The following is an 18,316-nucleotide window of genomic DNA, read 5'->3' on the forward strand; positions in this document are numbered from 1 at the left end:
GAATAGCATTCTGATACCTTTATAACTACCAATACACACGTGCTATCAATTATAAACACTCATTATACATTTTGAAGTATTTGTAGAGTGTGTTACTTTGGAAACTATTTCTGGGTTCTCTCTACAACACTTAGTATATAGCTGGTCAATAATTAGAACATCTCAATAATAATTAATTGAAAACAAAGTATTTATATACTAGCAGGAATTAAGATTCTACAGCGGGACCATCAAAAACAAAGGAAACCCTAAAGCATAACTGTATTCCCCAAGGGCTGCTATATTTTGGTTACATTTTAGTATTTAGTATTTTAGATAAAAGGGGGCCTTCGTTGACAATTTCTTTACCTTCTGTGCTCCCCTGTCTGTCTCCTGGGGCAATAGCAAATGAAGACTTTAGCAGAGAGATGCCTGTTTTCTTTCCAGGCCAAATCGTGAGAATAAATGTTATCGGTTTCCGTGCAACAATGATCTAGATGCACCTGGGAAGAGAGTGGGCTGAGCACCTGAAATTTTAGTTAACCCAAACTTGAATATTTTGCAAATGATTGGTGGGAAAAATGAGGTGAATAGAGGAAGAAAAGGAAGTGGGGAGAGGTAAACTATTTGTAATGACTTACAATAATATGAGTCAGCTCACTAGTGCTTTCATGGACTATAGTGAATGCTGGAGGGAAAGCGTCAGAGCTATCAGATTAATTTGTAACATTGGAAACTACAAAAAAACTTGGAGCAGTGCTGAAACAAGGCACTTTTAATGCTGGATCACAGCTTTTTATTTCTGAATCATACATCCATATTGTACATAGTGATATTACATATTCTTGTATTGCTTAAGTCTACATTTTAGTAAGCATAGTTTTTTTTAATAAAACAAATAAGCTAATTTATTTCTTGCTCCAAGCACTCTGATACCTGGTAGGGAAAAAAAATCTGTATATAAAAGATTACATTTGTGCAATTCTAATACAATATTCCTCTTTGATCAAATAACTGACTTTTGGTTAGCTATTGTATATAATGGTTAGTATAATGTTGCTATATCAGAACATTAATCTATTTAAAATATATTTTAATGCGCAAAGATAACCAAAAAACCATATTGATTTTTTACAGCATCATTTTGATAGTCCTGCATTTTTTAACATGACATTTGGTTTAAATGTGCCCTTTCCATCACCAGATGCCGTTATCAAATTAGTCTGCTCCTGATGATCAAATCCTTTCCCATAAAAGTGCCTTTAGAGTAAAATTCACCTCCTATGCAGAGAGTCAGTGCAAGGACTATGTGCCACTTAAGCCTCACTTGGGTTCTGAAAATAGGTGCATCAGATTTGTGTTGAGGCCTGCTGAAGAGTGAAGTTCTATCTCTATGAACATTCCTGCTCCCCAGAATATAATATTAATCTCATTCCAGGTACCAGTCTTCAGATGATATGAACTCATGCTGATATGCATTTTTAGTAATTAATATCCAGAACAAGTTATTAGTATATGAAAACTAACACAAATATTAATTTCTAAGTAAATGTTTATCTCCAGTATTTTAAGTGGCATTACCTTTGTAAGCCATATCAAAGCCAGGACTTGAATATCTGGAAGATGGGGTAAATTACCAGATACTAATTTTGGTCTTGTCACTGGAAATTAATACAAATTGATGATAATCAGCACCTAATAAGATCTCTTTCCCTGTGAACATTCACAGGATTTCGTAGCAAGTACATAAAATATTAATATTTTAACGGATATTGGCAGGACAGATGAAGAAGTATGAATGTGATGACATTTCAGTTTGCTTGTCAGTATGTAAGTCAGATTTTGGCAATTTCTTGTCCATCTCACCCGTAAGCTATATCAGTGTAGATGAACAAATGGGCATACCGTGGCTATATCTACATTGCATCCTCCTTGCGCAAAAGCCTATGCAAATGAAGAGTGGATTAGCATATTGCTGTGCTTCATTTGCATAGTTCATTAGAGGCCGTTTTTGCGCAGGAGGCTTTTGCGCAAAAAGGAGTTGTCTACACAGCTCGTTTTTGCGCAAAAACCCCTCTTGTGCAAGAGCCGTTCTTCCTCTTTTTTCCAGCCCTTCCCAACCCAGTGAAAATGAGTGAGTCAGTGAAGGTGGGAGAGAGTAAGAGACAGAGAGAGGGGGATGGAATGAGCAGCATGAGATCTCAGAGAATGGGTGGGGCACAGTTGTTCGATGTTATTTGGTCAGAAAGTTGGCAACCCTACCAAATCTGTTTGCTCCCTCTGTCTAGTTATTCTCTTTTGTTATTTAGTAATACAGGATGCTAACAATTAATACACATCTAAGTTGAGATAAACAAAGCATCTAGATTTGCTGCCTACAAATCAATACAGCTGTAATTTCGGTGCACAACACTGACTCTTGGGGTATGTCCACACTGCAGGGCTTAATTTGAAATAAGCTATGCACATTGAGCTACGTCAATTGCATATCTTATTTCAAAATAGCTACACAGCACTTATTTCAAAATAGAGCACTCTTCCTCTGACTTCCTGTATTCCTCGTACAATAAGGGTTACAGGAGTTAGAGTAAGAAGTCTTCCAGCTTGACAGTATTTTGACACGCTTTTGAAATAACTGCCTGCTGTGTAGACATGGACTAAGTTATTTCAGGATAGCACTAGTTATTTCAAAATAGTGTTATAGTGTAGATGTATCCGTAGTGGTGAATCTTATTTATTCCAAACTGTTTCCCATAGCATCTCAAAGAACTATATATTTGCTACCAGACTCCTTTGTTTGAAGAAGACAAGTAGAATGAAGTTTATCAACTTACTTTCTGTTATGAAAATACAGTGGTCACCATTAGAAAAATCAACATTTACCCACAACCATCACACCCATTATTTCCCACGTTTTGCACATGGTCATATTGTACTGTCTTACATATTAAAATGTGGTAAAGCAGCTACGAATAAATGTTACTTTTGGGGTTTTTTTTTCTATTCTTGTGAGTAATCTTGCTACATAATTCAAACTGCATTTTAATCATTATTTTACTGATATAAAATACACTCTCATAATATTTCAATGTAAGCATTTAATGATCGTAACACCAAGCTATGGATTTGTATATTTTATCCATCACCTTAAAAAATCCTCAATGTTAATACAAACATGGAATGATCAGCCTGTATTACTTCAGCCAATGGCACCATTTTGAATAATCACAGCTTGGAAACAGTTTTAGATGCACTGAGTTTGCTTTAAAAACAAAAACAAACTCCAACACTGTTAGGGCATTTGATAATCATTTAGAGAAGGGGCTCTCAACCTTCTTGCGGAACCCCCCCTCCCATTCCCAATGTCCAATTAAAAACTCCATGGCCACCTTGTGCCCCAACAACTATTTTCTGAATAACTGCCTGGGGCCCCATATCACAGGAGGTCCCATGAAGCTAAGTTGCTCAGACTTCAGCTTCAGTTCCTGGTGGATACGTAGGAGGGATTTGGCTTTCTGCATGCGTAGGAGGGAGTTGGCTTTCTGTCTGGGCTCCAGTAAATCTAATGCTGGCTCTGCTTGGCAGACATCCTGAAACCTACTCATGACCCCTCATGGAATCCTGGACCCTTGGATGAGAACCACTGATTTAGATGATGAATTACTGTGTTTAAAAAATTGATATTAAAAAAAATAAAGACACTGAACTCAATTAGTAAAATAAAATTAATTTCAATTAGTTATTTTTTTCTGATAAATCCCTTTAATGTCTCACATATTTATTTAAAAAAAATAGGGTTCTCTCTAAGCAAATGATTATGTAATGTTATCTGTTGCACAACTTGAACAAGAAGCGTTTCACAGACAGCAAGAGCTATCTACACAGAGAAAAATATGAACCATATCTAGAAGTATTTTAAACAGTAGTGTTCTAGCTAATCTGTGAAACAAGCTAATGGTGTTTATTGGAATAATACCACTTTCCTTAAGCTAGAAGTAAATGTTAAACTACTAAAGATAAAACAAAACTACTACCTTGTGAGGGTTTCACTGAATTACCCATGAGGCACGTTGTTGGTTAAATCTAAAGATACTTTTAAATTAAAAATATACAGTTACATAAAATGATGCTAAATTAAATCGATTATCTTACGGCAAACAACACCTCTGAAGATCATCTACAAAGTGAGAGCCAAAGCCTGCAGTCGCTATGGCAACAGGATTGGGCCCTTAGTTTCTTCAAAAATTCTGAGTAATACCAAACTAATCCATAAAACAAAAGGAAATGAACCAAACTGCCTCTTCCTCCATGGCCTTCTGTGTCAGGGAGATGCAAACCCTCTTCTCTAAGTGCCAGGAAGTTATGATTTTTCTTTTTGTGGAGTCATGTCAAGTCTTAAAATAAACAAAACAAAACCATAATTTAGTTTTATGCAATACATTGACACTTCCTTTTCCAGTCCTGATCCAAGTCTACACTGGCACTTTATAGTGCTAAAACTTTCTGGCTCAAGGGTGTGGGGAAAAAACTCTCCGTGCACTGTTAGCTACTCCCCTCACAGAAGGTTTACATAGAGCATGGAGAGACTTCTTTCCCCGTGCTTGTGTCATGGCCACACTTTGGGCACATCTACACTACACGGAAGATCAATGCTGCCATGGTCGATCTTCCAGGCTTCGATTTAGTGGCTGTAGTACAGACCCGCTGGATTGAACTCAAGTGGTGCCCCCATTGGTGCCAGTACTCCTGCCAGTTTCCTGTTGTGTGGATGGCAAAGAGACACGATGTAAAATATGTCGACTCCAGCTATGTAATGTACATCAGAGGGCTACGTAAGATACTCAACTCCAGCTATGTAATTTATATCAGAAAGGCTAAGTAAGAAACTCAACTCCAGCTATGTGCAGGACAATGTAGCACTTTAAAGACTAACAAGATGGTTTATTAGATGATGAGCTTTCGTGGGCCAGACCCACTTCCCCAGACTAACACAGCTACATTTCTATCACAACTCCAGCTATGTAATTTACATAGCTGGAGTTGAGTATCTTACTTAGTCCTTCTAAAGTAGCAAAGACCAGGCCTTTCAGTTTAAGTGTAGACAAAGCCTTGCTGTGTGTTGAGCACTCACTGACTTGAGTACTCCAGTGTAATAGTCTTTGTATAGTCCCTTTGGGCCCTAACTTACTGCTAATTAAAATGGAAAATTTAAAGGTCCGATGCTGCTCCCTTTGTTATCCTTTGCCAAATTCTCTTTGATTCCAGTAGGAGTAGAATTGAACCCTATGTGGTGGGAGGGGGGAGAACTGGCTACACAATGGCTTCATTAAGGATGATATCTCCAGAAGCACATTTTTTCCATTCATCATAAAGAAGCATGTGAATGTATTTACTTGAATTGAAAATAAACCTGCAATACAAACACAAAATATCCCTGGCTAGCACAGATGGGAAACTCATCCATTTGCTTGAGCAAGCTGATTACTGAAATCCGAGAGATACTATATGGAGTTAATGATATGCTTATAAATGGAAATGATTACATTATTTTTAAGCAGAAAGCCTAGATTCCTTAAAGGAATAATAGACAGACATTATTTATGGAACTGTCAGCCATGAAAAAAGAGCAATCACTAGACTGGTGGTTATTCCCAAATGTCAATATTTGTAAAAGGCCAGTGTTTTCTCCGTGCTAAACTGCATGTTTTCTACTGTATTTTTATGTGCCTTTTCCCATAAATATAACAAAATACAGCAAGGTTAATTGCAGGGATGCAGCCTGCAAATTTGATGGATCCATGGGAAAAGTATAATATATTCCATAGTGCCCCAGCCATCCCGCAGGACAGACTTCCCACTGCCATGCTTTCCACTGCTGCCTTTGGCTAGACCCTTTGGGAACATTTCTTCCTCTGAAAGGCAGGCACAGAAAATCTAGAAAGGATGCTTGTACTGCCACTGACTCCTGTATGGCAGGAGAATTCTGTTGGGTCGCTGGAGGACCGTCCATGGAGAGCTGAAGTTTCCAATATCCAAACTGCCCTCTTACCCCCTGAATGAGCTTTCTGCCAAACCTGTGGGACCCTGGACCAACAATGTTCCTTAGGAAGCTTGCTCCGTAGATTTTGGATATGTGAAGTATCCCATGAAGCTCTGGCTTGTTCTTTACATATCTTTGTACATATCTTTACAAAGCTTTGCTCCCCTCTGTCATTGCAAATGGAGAAGAAATTCAGGGCACCCAGCAATCACCAACACACCTGCTTGTAAATGATGCTGTTTCTACTACCTGTAACAATCTCCCCATTATGCCTCTGAAGAATCTACGCCTTAGTTTTGTTATTCTTTAGATTAAGGCACTGCCATCACATTAGATCACTATTTTTCTTTGTAGAATATAAAGCTGCTATAAAGCTGTCCTGGAGGCCTACTGTATATTCATGTTCTCAAAAGATCAGAATTGATTTTAAAACATGCAAACTGTTTCAGCGTACCAAATATTTTGTTTAAAGAACAAAAAAGTTGTCATTCAGATCACCAAACAGAAAACATGAGCGCACACCACCAGACAAGTCTTCCAAATGAAATTTCACACACACGCTAAGGGCTGGGCAGACTCCAGAAAAGTTTCAGCAGACGACATTTGTTTTTTATGTATTTTGTTTTAAATATTGCCCACATTTGTGCAAAACTATCAATGTCAATGAGAGTCCATTTATGGGTGAAAAACTGATTTCTGAAAATGTTTGCAAGAGTGAATTTTTTCCATTTTTGGAAAATGGACACACATTTCTTTGGCATGAGAAATAGCAAGTGTTCAGTTAGTCCCAATGCAAATTCTCTGTCCTCACTGATGAACTGCATCGTTTTTGTGGCAAGAACAGTTTTTTGATTTTGTGGAAAACAGAAATATTGGTGAAGTCACAAAGGTTTTTTTTTTTCCTTTTGCCAAACCAAATAAGACCAAAAAGAAATCATGATTATTTTAAAAATCTGTTTTGACACACTTTTTTCAGAGAGCTCTGAGGCTATATCTGCACTACAGCCCTGAGAGTGGCACAGCTAGCTGTACTAGTCTATTGGCACCACTGTAAAGTCTTCTATGTAGCCACTCTTTTCTGGAAGGTATGAGCTGTCCTGTCAGCATGATTAACCCACACCCAATGAGGGTCTTTAGCGATGTCTGTAGGAAAGTCCCGATGACACAGCACTGTCCACACCAGCACTTTTGCCAGTGAAACTTATCTTGGTCAGGGGTGTGGTTTTTACATCTATGGCTGACAAAGCTTTACCAACGAACTGGTAGTGCAGACAAAGTCCAAGTAGGGCCTGCCAAAGTGACAGCTGGAGTTCTGGGCCCTTTAAATACCCCCTGGAGCACTGTGCAGCACACTCTTAACTAGGTATCCTGTGTCTAGGAAGATGTGTGTGTTTTAATAGTGGGAGAGGCCTGCAGGCCAGGAGTCCATTTTTGATTTTGCTACAGATACCAGAAATGACTTTGAAACTGTTTAAAGTATAGTTTTATTCTGAAAAGCAACTGTATTAAATGTTTTATTCTTACTCTTCCACATATCAGTTTTCCATGGGAAGTCAGAGTCCTATCTGCTTGCATATTTATAATCAGGCTAGTAACAGAAAAGAATTTATATTGGTTCCTGACTTAGAAAATAATGCCCAAGGAATGCTATTTTGTACATAAGAGACATATTTTTGTCTCTAACGTATGAGACAAGAATAGAGTATTTTGATATGGTATTTTGTATAATTAGTCCAAAGTGAAATGGTGAAAGCAATGATAGGGTAAATAGTTCAGTGGCTGATAGTTACTGTAAGTCAATATAACTGTACCAAGTGTTAAACATATCTACGCTAAATTTTTAATAAGTGTATTTTGCATTTTTTTAATTTTAAAAAAAGTGTTCATTTCCTTGATTGTAATTTAAAAAAATGAGAGAAAACCTTTTAAAATGTAGACCTTTTTTTCAATGAAGATAGGTTTTCACAAAGAAACATTGCAAAACATCATTGACGAGCAACATTTTGGGACCATGAAGGTGCCCAAAATGAATCTGTGAAAATTTTAAATGAAATGCCAACAAAAATGGTAATTCTTTCATGGCGCAAGCGGTTAATTTATGGGTAAAATCTCTATTCCTCCCCCCACCCCAAAAAAAAAGTATACCTCTAAATAAAAAGGAACAGTGACAGTACTGAAAAGTTTCATTATTTTTCTGTTTTGGCGCCTTTCCCACTCGTTATAGACAAGACAGGATATTATAATTCACTCTAAGTCCTGTGCAGCATGCTGTTATGCTGCCCTTGGAGCAGTCTAAAGGAGATAGTGTGACCCTCAGTGTCCCAACTTCCACCCTGTTCTTCCCAGTGCTTTGAGGAAGGTATTAAACTGTGCTAGGGCTTTCCTCGGTCCTGCATTGTAACACATTGCTAGTGCAGTGGCTGGGTGGCCTTCTCTGCAGGTAGGGCACACAGCAGCTCTGTGGAACCTTTTGCCCTTCACAGACTGCTACTAAAACAGGACTTGCAAGGGCAAGTAAGCACTTTCCACTGCACTGTAAAAATGTACAATTCAATCATCTTGAGTGCCACAATGAAACACCATGTTTTTTTGTTTGTAAATCCTGGATTAGGTTTTCAAAAAGAAAATTGAAAGGTATTTAGTTCTGCAAAAACTACATGAAGCTTACCCAGCCCTCTGAGTCAAACTGCACAGTCATAATACAACATTACAATATAATTGTTATTAGTTGTGAATTCTTACTCCTGCTCCATAGAAGTCATTTCCGGCTCATTTGAGAGGCAGCTAGTTCTGGGTTCAAGAGAAAATAGACAGCAGTAAATATTTTCTCTGTGTTTTTCTCTCTCTCCTAAAATATGGAATTGTACTTTTGGATATAATCAATGGTCATGAATGCTGGTGATTGGGCAAAAACATTGAACAATATTTACATGAATGCAACAGTTCGTGTGTGTGTGTGTGTGTGTGTGTGTAATATGACACTGATTTTCCTCAGAGGAGACTTTTTATGACTATTTCCTTAAACATATCGGAATGTGGATGAAACATGTACTACACCTGTACACCTGCCTTTGCACATCAAACAATAATGCCCCCACGTGCTCTATTCTGCCCGCAGTGCCATAATTTGCAACCTACATATAGGAGATTATTTTCTCCCATGCAGTTTCCTTTTGCAGGTATCCTGATATATTTGAATAGATTGGACGCTGTCCCATTTCCCACCATATTCTTTTTCCATCTCTATTTTTGGGTGCCTGCGTAAATGCCTGTCACATGCCCCAAAATGCCAGCTATTTGTTGTTTACAAGGGAGATTAAATGTGAATGTTGGCAACAGCCACTCAGCCAGTCAAGTTTCTCCAGGATTAACAGCTTGTGTATATAGGGTGAATACAAGTATTTTGGATTTTTACATGCTGCCCTTCTCTTTAGTGGCAATAAAGGCTGAATTCTCAAAAGATTTTGATGGGATGTCTGACCCCAAATGAGGAGGCACCAGGAACCCATACAAGAGACACAAATCTGCATGGATGAAAAAAGAGACTGCATAAAGCCAAAGGGGGAGACTGAAGAGAATCTTAAAAAAATAGTGGCTGGTTCCAAAACAGTAGGGAAAGAAGTCATATAGCACTCCAGATGTAACTCCCTCCTCCAGAGACCTTATGCGTCTAGACTGGCATGATTTTGCGGAAATACTTCTAATGGAAAAGTATTTCCGCAAAAGCGCATCTAGATTGGCATGGATGCTTTTGTGCAAAAGCACTTTTTGGGGAAAAGCGTCCGTGCCAATCTAGGCGCGGTTTTGCGCAAGAAAGCCCCGATTGCCATTTTCACAAGAGGGCTTATCCCTGAGCGGGAGCATCATAGTATTTGTGCAAGAACACTGACAATCTTACATTAGATCGTCAGCCGCTTTTGCAGAAAAACTTGCCAGTCTAGATGCAGCCTACGAGTAATGTTCAAATGAAAAAAATGCTCTGTAAAATAGAATACATTAGAATCTCTCTTTTGGAATAGCACCAGAATAACAGTTGGATCACCAAAGGACAATGTGAATTAATGTCATTGATATATTTTTACTTCTTCAGAAATGTCAGCATTGAGCGTATCTATAGTCGTAAATCTGAAATGGAAAACTAGGACTGTATTTTACGGTTGTGCTGTTTACAGCTCATGCAGTTGATTCAAAACTCATTTGCCCCAGAACACTGAAAAATTGCTTTACCCCAGCTAAAATCTGGAACTGGCCACATTTCAAAGATTTGTCATCATAGGATCCACTCTCGTCACTCATAATCTGGTAAAAGTGAAGTGTTGTGTGCCTCTATCTAGGCATTTCTACAGTGCTTTTCTTCCATACTGTCTGAGTGAGTCATAGGCTCATTGTAAAGATATGGGAACCAGAAGGATAGAAGGGCCTTATCCCCAGCTACACCACTCATTTACTGTGCACCCAGTTGAATGTATGTCAGCCAACCCATCTGGCACTTGGGCTACATTGTAGCCCAGCTTAAACCAGTAAATCAGTGTAACATTTTTTGTTTTAGCAACCTGTCCACATTGGATACTATACATGGAATAAGTCATCTAATGAGTGAGATAAGTGGAGTATTTAAGGGACTCTAAAGGACTGATCAGCAGGGATCTTAGAAATCAGTTTGCCTTGGAAAAACAAGGAATTTGCATTTTTACAGAGCATCTTTAGCTTTTACATTTTTAAAAAATTAAACCTATATACAGTAGAGCCCTGTTATTCTGAACCTCCAATATCTGGCTCTTCATATTCACCAAACTGCGACTGACAGTCAGAGTCCTGCCTCCTGGGCCAGACACTGGTCCCCAAAAGATTATATAAACAGGATTCCATTGTATCAATAACACATTGTGTTCAGTTGATACCTGTATGTATCGTGGCTAGGGAAACTAAACTCCAGCAGTGCATTTCAATTGTGAAAAAACACAGATTTTTAAAGGAGTATTTATTGCAGAATTTTGGGCGTTTTATCATGGAAAATTAGGATCCTTGCTAATCAGGCACTTTTTGAAGTCAATAGCAAAACCTTGTGAGAGAGGAGGAAGTGGGTTCTCAAATGTGGCATCCATATATGGTAATTCAGATTATGATTTGCAGTGCTTAATTTGTAATGAAAGGGCTCAAGTAATTAGATACCGGGGCTTAAGTAATTGTTTTACATTCATAACTGCTGTAGTAAGTCCTGTGGTTTTGGAGCTATGGCTTGCCAAGCCTAAAGATGCCGGGACTCCAAATTAAGCACTGATAATCTGGTTGCAGCGAAAAACATAAAATCCAGTTCATTCCTGTACACCAGGTGAACGTAATGCCAGCAGCTAGCCAAAAACTGTCTTACTTAGCTGTTTCTGATGCTTCCCTCAGCTCTTCATCCAGTCTGCATGAGTAAAAGTTATTGTTGTAGAGAAGAAACAAAGAAGCAACCAGAGCATAAGAGAGCAGCAGAGCAATAGCAGAGCAAAGAACAAATAAGGTACATGCTTCTAAAATATTCACTCAATTTTCTGCACTGTTCCTAACAGTCTTCTGTTCAATAGTGTATCATTTCTTCTTGTTCAGCTTTTCCCCATTTTTACTCTAGCTCCTTGTTGAGTTCATCTGGAGGCAGCCACATAAAAGTAGCAGGGTTTTAAGGCATGCTTGCTTATGAAGCTGAGGACATTCAATCTTTATATTGGATACAATCAAATTAGCTGCAGCCTCAGCCAAGTCAAGGATTTTTCCAGGTTAGTAGGTTTTAATTGCAAAAGGAGGCTGATCTCAACAGCTCGAAGGGGGAAGTAAAACAGCAAATTACATACAAGCAAATGAACAGGAGACCTCTCTCAATTAGCTGTTGAGGTCACCTACGTGTGAAAGGCTGGTTCACAAATGTTCAATCCATTATGGACATTAGCATGAGCTGCAGAGCAAGAGTTTTACCTCATTCTTCTCTTAAACCACTTCTCTTCATCATACCTTACAAGATAAAAGTGAATGAAGGGGGGAAAATCTATAAATTCAAATAATATGCAAGTAGAAAAATGAGCAAACTTTATTTCACTGTCCTCAGTGAAAACCAAATCAAACCAAACCCCAATGCAACTTAATCTATTCTAAATACCTCGTGATTAAAAACAAAACAAGAAAAAAACTGACAAGAATCCTTCTTTTTTCCCATAGGTCCAACAGACTTGCTGTTAGTTAAGGAATAAACCCTGCATTGCAGAATGCTAACTGTTACACTCTCCACTACAATAATTCTTTTAATCAGAGCAGGATTCCTCATGACAGGCAAGGAAGAGGCATATTGGAGCACTCTGTGCTGTGCTAATCTTCTTCCTGCTGGCAGCAGTATATATCCTCAGACACATCTCCTAGCTTCTCAGATTCATTGTACAGGTACAGAAACGTGTACCGAAGATGTAGGCAGGGAGAAGGAGAGAGACGGGGAATGGCAATGATCCTAAAAAAGATCAAGAATGGAGGGACAACAAAGATGTACAGAAGGAGAAAGGAAAGAAAGGGTGGCAGACATCTGTAGATAGCATTTGCACGTCTGGGACATCACTCCATTTCAACTTTTCAGTTGGAAAAACTGCCAGCTGAGCACTATAATTTCTCCTCATCAACACATTTACCTTACCAGCAAAGTAGTCGAACAAATAATGAAACATCCACTATCTGTGTTTCACCATTCTCCCCAGAACCCCTCTCCTTAATGGTACTACACTGTCATTACCAGTATCACCATGCCCTTCAGAGCTACTGAATCTGAAGAACTCACATGTCGCAAAACATCTCATTTCCTGCAGATTGAGGCATTTTTATATGCATCTCTGACAGCTAAACTGAATAGCTTGTGAGATATAGGACAACACTGATACTCGTTTCAGATTGGCATCTACTGTAGAACAGAAAATGAGGGAGAGGATGAAATTTTACTAAGATTAAAAAACTTGGAAATCTATCATAGTTTCCTTATAGATCATTGTTGCAAAGTTACATTATTTTTGGCATGCATTATATTTTTTCTTCTGTATGGGTATGTCTACACTTGCACCCTAGTTCGAACTAGGGATGCAAATGCAGTCATTCAAAATAGTCAATGAAGTGGGGATTAAATAGCCAGCGCTTCATTAGCATGATCTCGCCGGCGCGCTAGTTCAAATCACAGCTGATTTGAACCAGGAAGTGCATGCTGGGACGCGTTAGTTTGAACCAGACCTCTTAGTTTGGGCATACCCAGGTTTGAACAAGACAAAGGAAATGTGCTAAGACCCCTTCTTTGCAAAATAAATCTTCACATAGGGAAGACTATGAAGAACCTTTTGTCAAGAGGTGTCACACATAACTCCAGCCAGGAAAGGTATTTCCTTGATTGGCGCACTACTATTTATGAAAGTAACATAACCTTTACAAGGGTAACTGCTGTTTCCCATTATCTTTTAGTCTTGCTCACGAGTTATTGTTTGTCAAATCATTGGCAAAAGTACTAGGTGAGCCCCAGGGATTCCATTGTACAAATGACAGTGGTCTTATCAATTGTGTATCTTTGAATTATTGCTTCAGTGTTAAGTACAGAACAATTAAGGTAAAAAAGCATAGTAAGACTTAACCGCAGAGCAATCATTCAAAATGTGATGATACTCATGAATGGATTAAACTTTCCTGATCTGCCTTCAGGTTATGATTAGTGAATGAAGAAATTGTTCTGATTAGATAATATCTCTCTCTCTCTCTCTTTAATGTAGTGAATGTTTTGCTGCTTCTGCAGTTTGGGATGGAATTTTTGTGGAACCAGGCAAAACTGAAATTGGCTCTCTCTTGCTTACATATTTGAATTAGTGCCTGATTCTTAATAATTCTTAATAAAAGTTTCCTAATTCCCGTATAGACTTTTGCAACCTCTCTCTCCAAACATCATAAACAATCATGTCACTCCATGCGAAAATCAGATTTAGAAGCAAAATCCTGCTACAGTTCTAGCTGATAAATAACAATACCTTGCTTAGATTTTTTCTTAGTATGCTTCACTTACTTGATAATACTCTCTGGTATGTGTACATATTCCATTGGAATTAACTCACTGAGTTCTGCCAATGTACCAACATACTGGATCTTGCTGCTGAATTTTGAACTGAAACACAGAAATCCACAGACTATTTCATTTGCCCCCTTCACAATCTCACACACAAGAAAATGTAGGTAAAGTGGAACATTTTTAATTTTTTAAAAAATTAAAAAAAATCTAAAAGTCTAAAAGTCCTGTCTTCAATTTAGTCATAATATTCTTCTGACTATTAATGCACTGAATGGGGACTGACAAGATGTACAAGATTCCTGATTCAGGGACTAAAGTGGCAGTCCGTTTATTACTGCTGTCCCTTTGAACAGGAACAAATTTCACCCACTGCTGGGGAGTGCTTTAGAGATTAAGATGGATTATACCATGCAATTAGTTTTACATTTTGAGAGACATGCATTAAAATACAAAAGGAATGAGCTCCCTACCCTCCAATAGCACATCTCTGTGGAAGAAAGGGGCAGAGCCTTTCCTTTTGTTATGAGTGCTCACAGAGCGATTACCTATTATATTATATCTTTAATTTCAGTATTGAGATTCTTGGGGGCATACATAGTAACTAAATAAATATTTGGTTTTGTTGCACTTACATTTTCAAAGTGACTCCCTATCAGGAAATATATATTGTAACTTTCATTTTTGTCCTCATATATGGACATGCTCATTTTAGGCTCAAATTGTGAAAGGGTATTTCATTTGTTTACATGGGCCTGTATTCTGCTAAATGACTGTTTACTGCTTTTAAAAACTGATTGTGTAGTGGAATGTCAGTCATTTTTACGGGTAACAGGTTTTAAAATCTAGCATTTGAACTTCTTTAACCTGAATTTTTTGGACGAGGAGAAATGTGCATTCCTGGTCCATTTCTTCTAAAGTGACTTTAGCTTTTTTTACTACAATACAAGAATAATACTGTGTTTAACTGAGCTCCTGTTGTAATCATAAGCAGTCTTTTTATTGACTAAAATAGGAATTGGAATAAACCCATTGGAAGACATTAAAATAACAATGAAGGAGGTACACTGAAAATGAAATTGAATTATCTAATGTCTAGATCATAATAGAAGCAATATCCTTTTTTTAGTTAGTAACTGATGATATAGAAACAGCTTTTTATCAGTGTGGTATTTGATATATCAGCTGAAGCAAGTATTGCAAACATGATGCTGATGCAAAAAAAATCAAAAAGGGTACAGATTTTTTTTACAAAATGTGACTTGTCCAAGTGAACTAAGGTCTCAAAGATCATAGTGCAAATTGATAGTATGTTTGACCTTTATTTGTAACCATAAGGAGTTAATCTTAAGATTAATTTACGTTATATGTAAGGTTTATGGGTTGATCCATATTTTATTTTTAAATGGAAACAGAGGAGGAATTTAGAGGAGTAGAAGGGCAGGTGGACAATACATCCATTTCTAATGGTGTTTGATGGTATTTACAAGGAAACTGAAGCTAAAGCTAAAGGCCTGCTTTCATTTTCTTTGTCAGGCTGGATGTGCTGCTCAGTCATTGCTCTCTGGCTTTTATTAAGTGCTGATCTGGAGCTTGACAGCGATAAGTAATTAAGTAATCTTTTTCCTTACTGAGAAATGTCAATAAAACACCCACTCAGGCTTGGTGCAGGGGTGCTCCAAGATACCCTTAACGCTTAAAGTCAATTAAAAAAATAAGAAAGTTCCATCTAAACACACAGGCTGTGTCTATACTGGCCAGTTTTTCTGGAAAATCAGCTGCTTTTCCGGAAAAACTTGCCAGCTGTCTACACTGGCCGCTTGAATTTCTGCAAAAGCACTGACTTCTTACTGTAAGAAATCAGTGCATTTTGCGGAAATACTATGCTGCTCCTGTTCGGGCAAAAGTCCCTTGCGCAAAAGGGACAGTGTAGACAGCAGAGATTTGTTCTGCGCAAAAAAGCCCCAATTGCGAAAATGGCAATCGGGGCTTTTTTGCACAAAAGCGCGTCTAGATTGGCCACGGATGCTTTTCCGCAAAAAGTGCTTTTGCGGAAAAGCGTCCGTGCCAATCTAGACGCTCTTTTCTGAAAATGCTTTTAAAGGAAAACTTTTCCGTTAAAAGCATTTCCGGAAAATCATGCCAGTGTAGACGTAGCCACAAGGTATCCAGTTGTGTGTCTGTGATGCATGCAATGAATTTCTCCACTTCATGTATATTGATTTTTTGCACACACAATTAGGCAGGTCATCTAAGTGTGTGCAAATGCCTGAATACATATTTCATTTTTTTAGAACCTGGGAAGTGGCATGCAGGGACTTGTACAATAAGTATGCATACAAGCAAGTCCTGTGCTAAAGCCATTTGTGACCATTCATGGGCATGTATGTTTTGAGGGACACGAGTGAAAATAAAACTGATGTGCATTACATACCTTATGAAAGGTCGTGTCACTGCTAGAATAGTTCTGATAAACCAAGAAGGGTGAACGATAATAAATGATTTCAAATTCTTCCTTAACCTAAGTTGGAAAGAAAAATGCTCCAGCTTCTTAAAAATAAGAAGGTCACATAGAAAGACTATATGAAATCAAAAACTGGTCTGGTAGCACTTTATAGACTAACAAAACTTGTAGATGGTATCATGAGCTTTCGTGGGCACAGCCCACTTCTTCAGATGACTGGAGTTATGAGTTTAGGGTGTGCACACCCAAAATAAATAGGAGAGGGGAAGGGGATGGGGGAGGGAAAAAAAAAGAAAGGGGGGGTAGGAGACACGGAGCTAGAGGGAATCAGTAAGTATCTGAAGACTGGCAATAATGAGAAGAGGCATTAAAATACAAAGTATGGTCAAAAAGGAAAAAATATTTCTCACCGTCGATCAATCATCTGGTAACATTTTTTCATCCAGCCAAATCCTGGCATCTTTCTCCGTGGTGTTGCTCCATTCAAGTAGACGATCATATAGTCCTCAGCTACCATCAGCTCTAAGGTACTTATTACGTATCTGATTACAGAATAAAAGCCCATGAGTGAGAAATCGAATTTTACTTTATTAATTCATCCCTAATCGAAACCAGATAATTAAGCATAAATTCATTAATTACAAGCAGGTTTAGTATAAAATAGCATTTCATTTGCTGTAAATTAAAAACAGACATTGACAACTCTCTCAAAGCTACTTTGTGGCAGTTTAACCTTAAAGCTAACCTCTTCAGTTTCAGAAAAAAAGTAGTTTGCTTAGGAAAACTTCCTTTCAAAAAATGAATAGTAGTCCTATAGCACCTTAGAGACTAACAAAAAATATGTATATAGTATCATGAGCTTTCATGGGCAAAACTCACTTTCTCTCTTCATCTGAGGAAGTGGGTTGTGCCCACAAAAGCTCATGAAACTACATATATATATTTGTTAGTCTCTATGGCGCTACAGGACTCCTCGTTGTTTTTCTAATGTTACAGATTAAAATGGGTGAGACTTCCTTTCCAAACGTGAGTCTGGAATACTTCCATCATTTCAGGTGGCTTCCCTATCTCCCCTCCGCTCCTCATTTAAGCACACTAAGCCAACACAGTCAACAAGGGAGACCATGCTAATTAAATTCCAGGTGGTGCTTAAATCTAACTAATGCAGAGTAAAAGAAACTTAGCTTCCTCATCAGTCATTGGCATGTTTACTAGAGGAAATAAGACCAAAAAGAAAGGAACATTCGTTGTGGGATCAAGGCTTAGGTTGACAACAGATACTTGTTTGGAAGAACAGTAAGGATTTAAAGATATTCAGAAACAACAGTGATGAATGGTGTTGGCCCTGTTTTGAGCAGGGGGTTGGACTAGATGACCTCCTGAGGTCTCTTCCAACCCTAATCTTCTGTGATCTGATGATTAAATACATAGGTATAGTCGGATTTTGCATTGAGGTCTGTGGTGTATAGGTTACGTAGGTCTGTGACTGAGGGAAATTACTAAGCTTTTGAATTCCAAAACTATTAAGCCAGCTAACTAACAAGCAGTGTGAATTTACCTGCTTTTGTGGAGGGGATAGAATACCCCTTTGTACTTCTTACCTCTTTGTACTTTTTTTTAACATAAAAATCCCTGAGGCAGGCATGATGCTGATATGAATCTGCACCCCTGCAACAGTATTATGATAGAACTGCACTCTGCTGGCCAGATTCACCCCCATGGAAGTAGCCACTAAAAGGGCGATTTAAATTCTAGTCTGGTCTCCTCAGAAGCAGATGAT

The 18,316-nt window shown here is 38.2% G+C and overlaps 1 protein-coding gene across 2 annotated transcripts in view; it reads right to left on the bottom strand.

Annotated features, from left to right (window-relative positions):
* Positions 1 to 672: 672 nt before the first annotated feature.
* Positions 673 to 18,316, bottom strand: part of PRUNE2 (prune homolog 2 with BCH domain) — a 75,775-nt gene continuing 58,131 nt past the window's right edge. The window contains exons 7-13 of one of the 2 annotated variants that reach the window (XM_006122482.5): positions 16,947 to 17,078; positions 16,507 to 16,593; positions 14,073 to 14,171; positions 11,975 to 12,010; positions 11,391 to 11,429; positions 8,762 to 8,809; positions 673 to 4,373 (exon numbers count right to left, since the gene is read on the bottom strand). In XM_006122482.5, coding sequence (XP_006122544.3) covers positions 4,340 to 4,373; positions 8,762 to 8,809; positions 11,391 to 11,429; positions 11,975 to 12,010; positions 14,073 to 14,171; positions 16,507 to 16,593; positions 16,947 to 17,078 — 475 coding nt within the window. In that variant the 3' untranslated portion in view covers positions 673 to 4,339. The remainder of the gene's footprint in view (positions 4,374 to 8,761; positions 8,810 to 11,390; positions 11,430 to 11,974; positions 12,011 to 14,072; positions 14,172 to 16,506; positions 16,594 to 16,946; positions 17,079 to 18,316) is intronic. The other variant, XM_089779241.1, reaches the window with a different exon arrangement.

The sequence above is a fragment of the Pelodiscus sinensis genome, chromosome 6, assembly GCF_052426305.1.
Source record: "Pelodiscus sinensis isolate ZL-2025 chromosome 6, ASM5242630v1, whole genome shotgun sequence".
Classification (NCBI taxonomy): Eukaryota; Metazoa; Chordata; order Testudines; family Trionychidae; genus Pelodiscus; species Pelodiscus sinensis.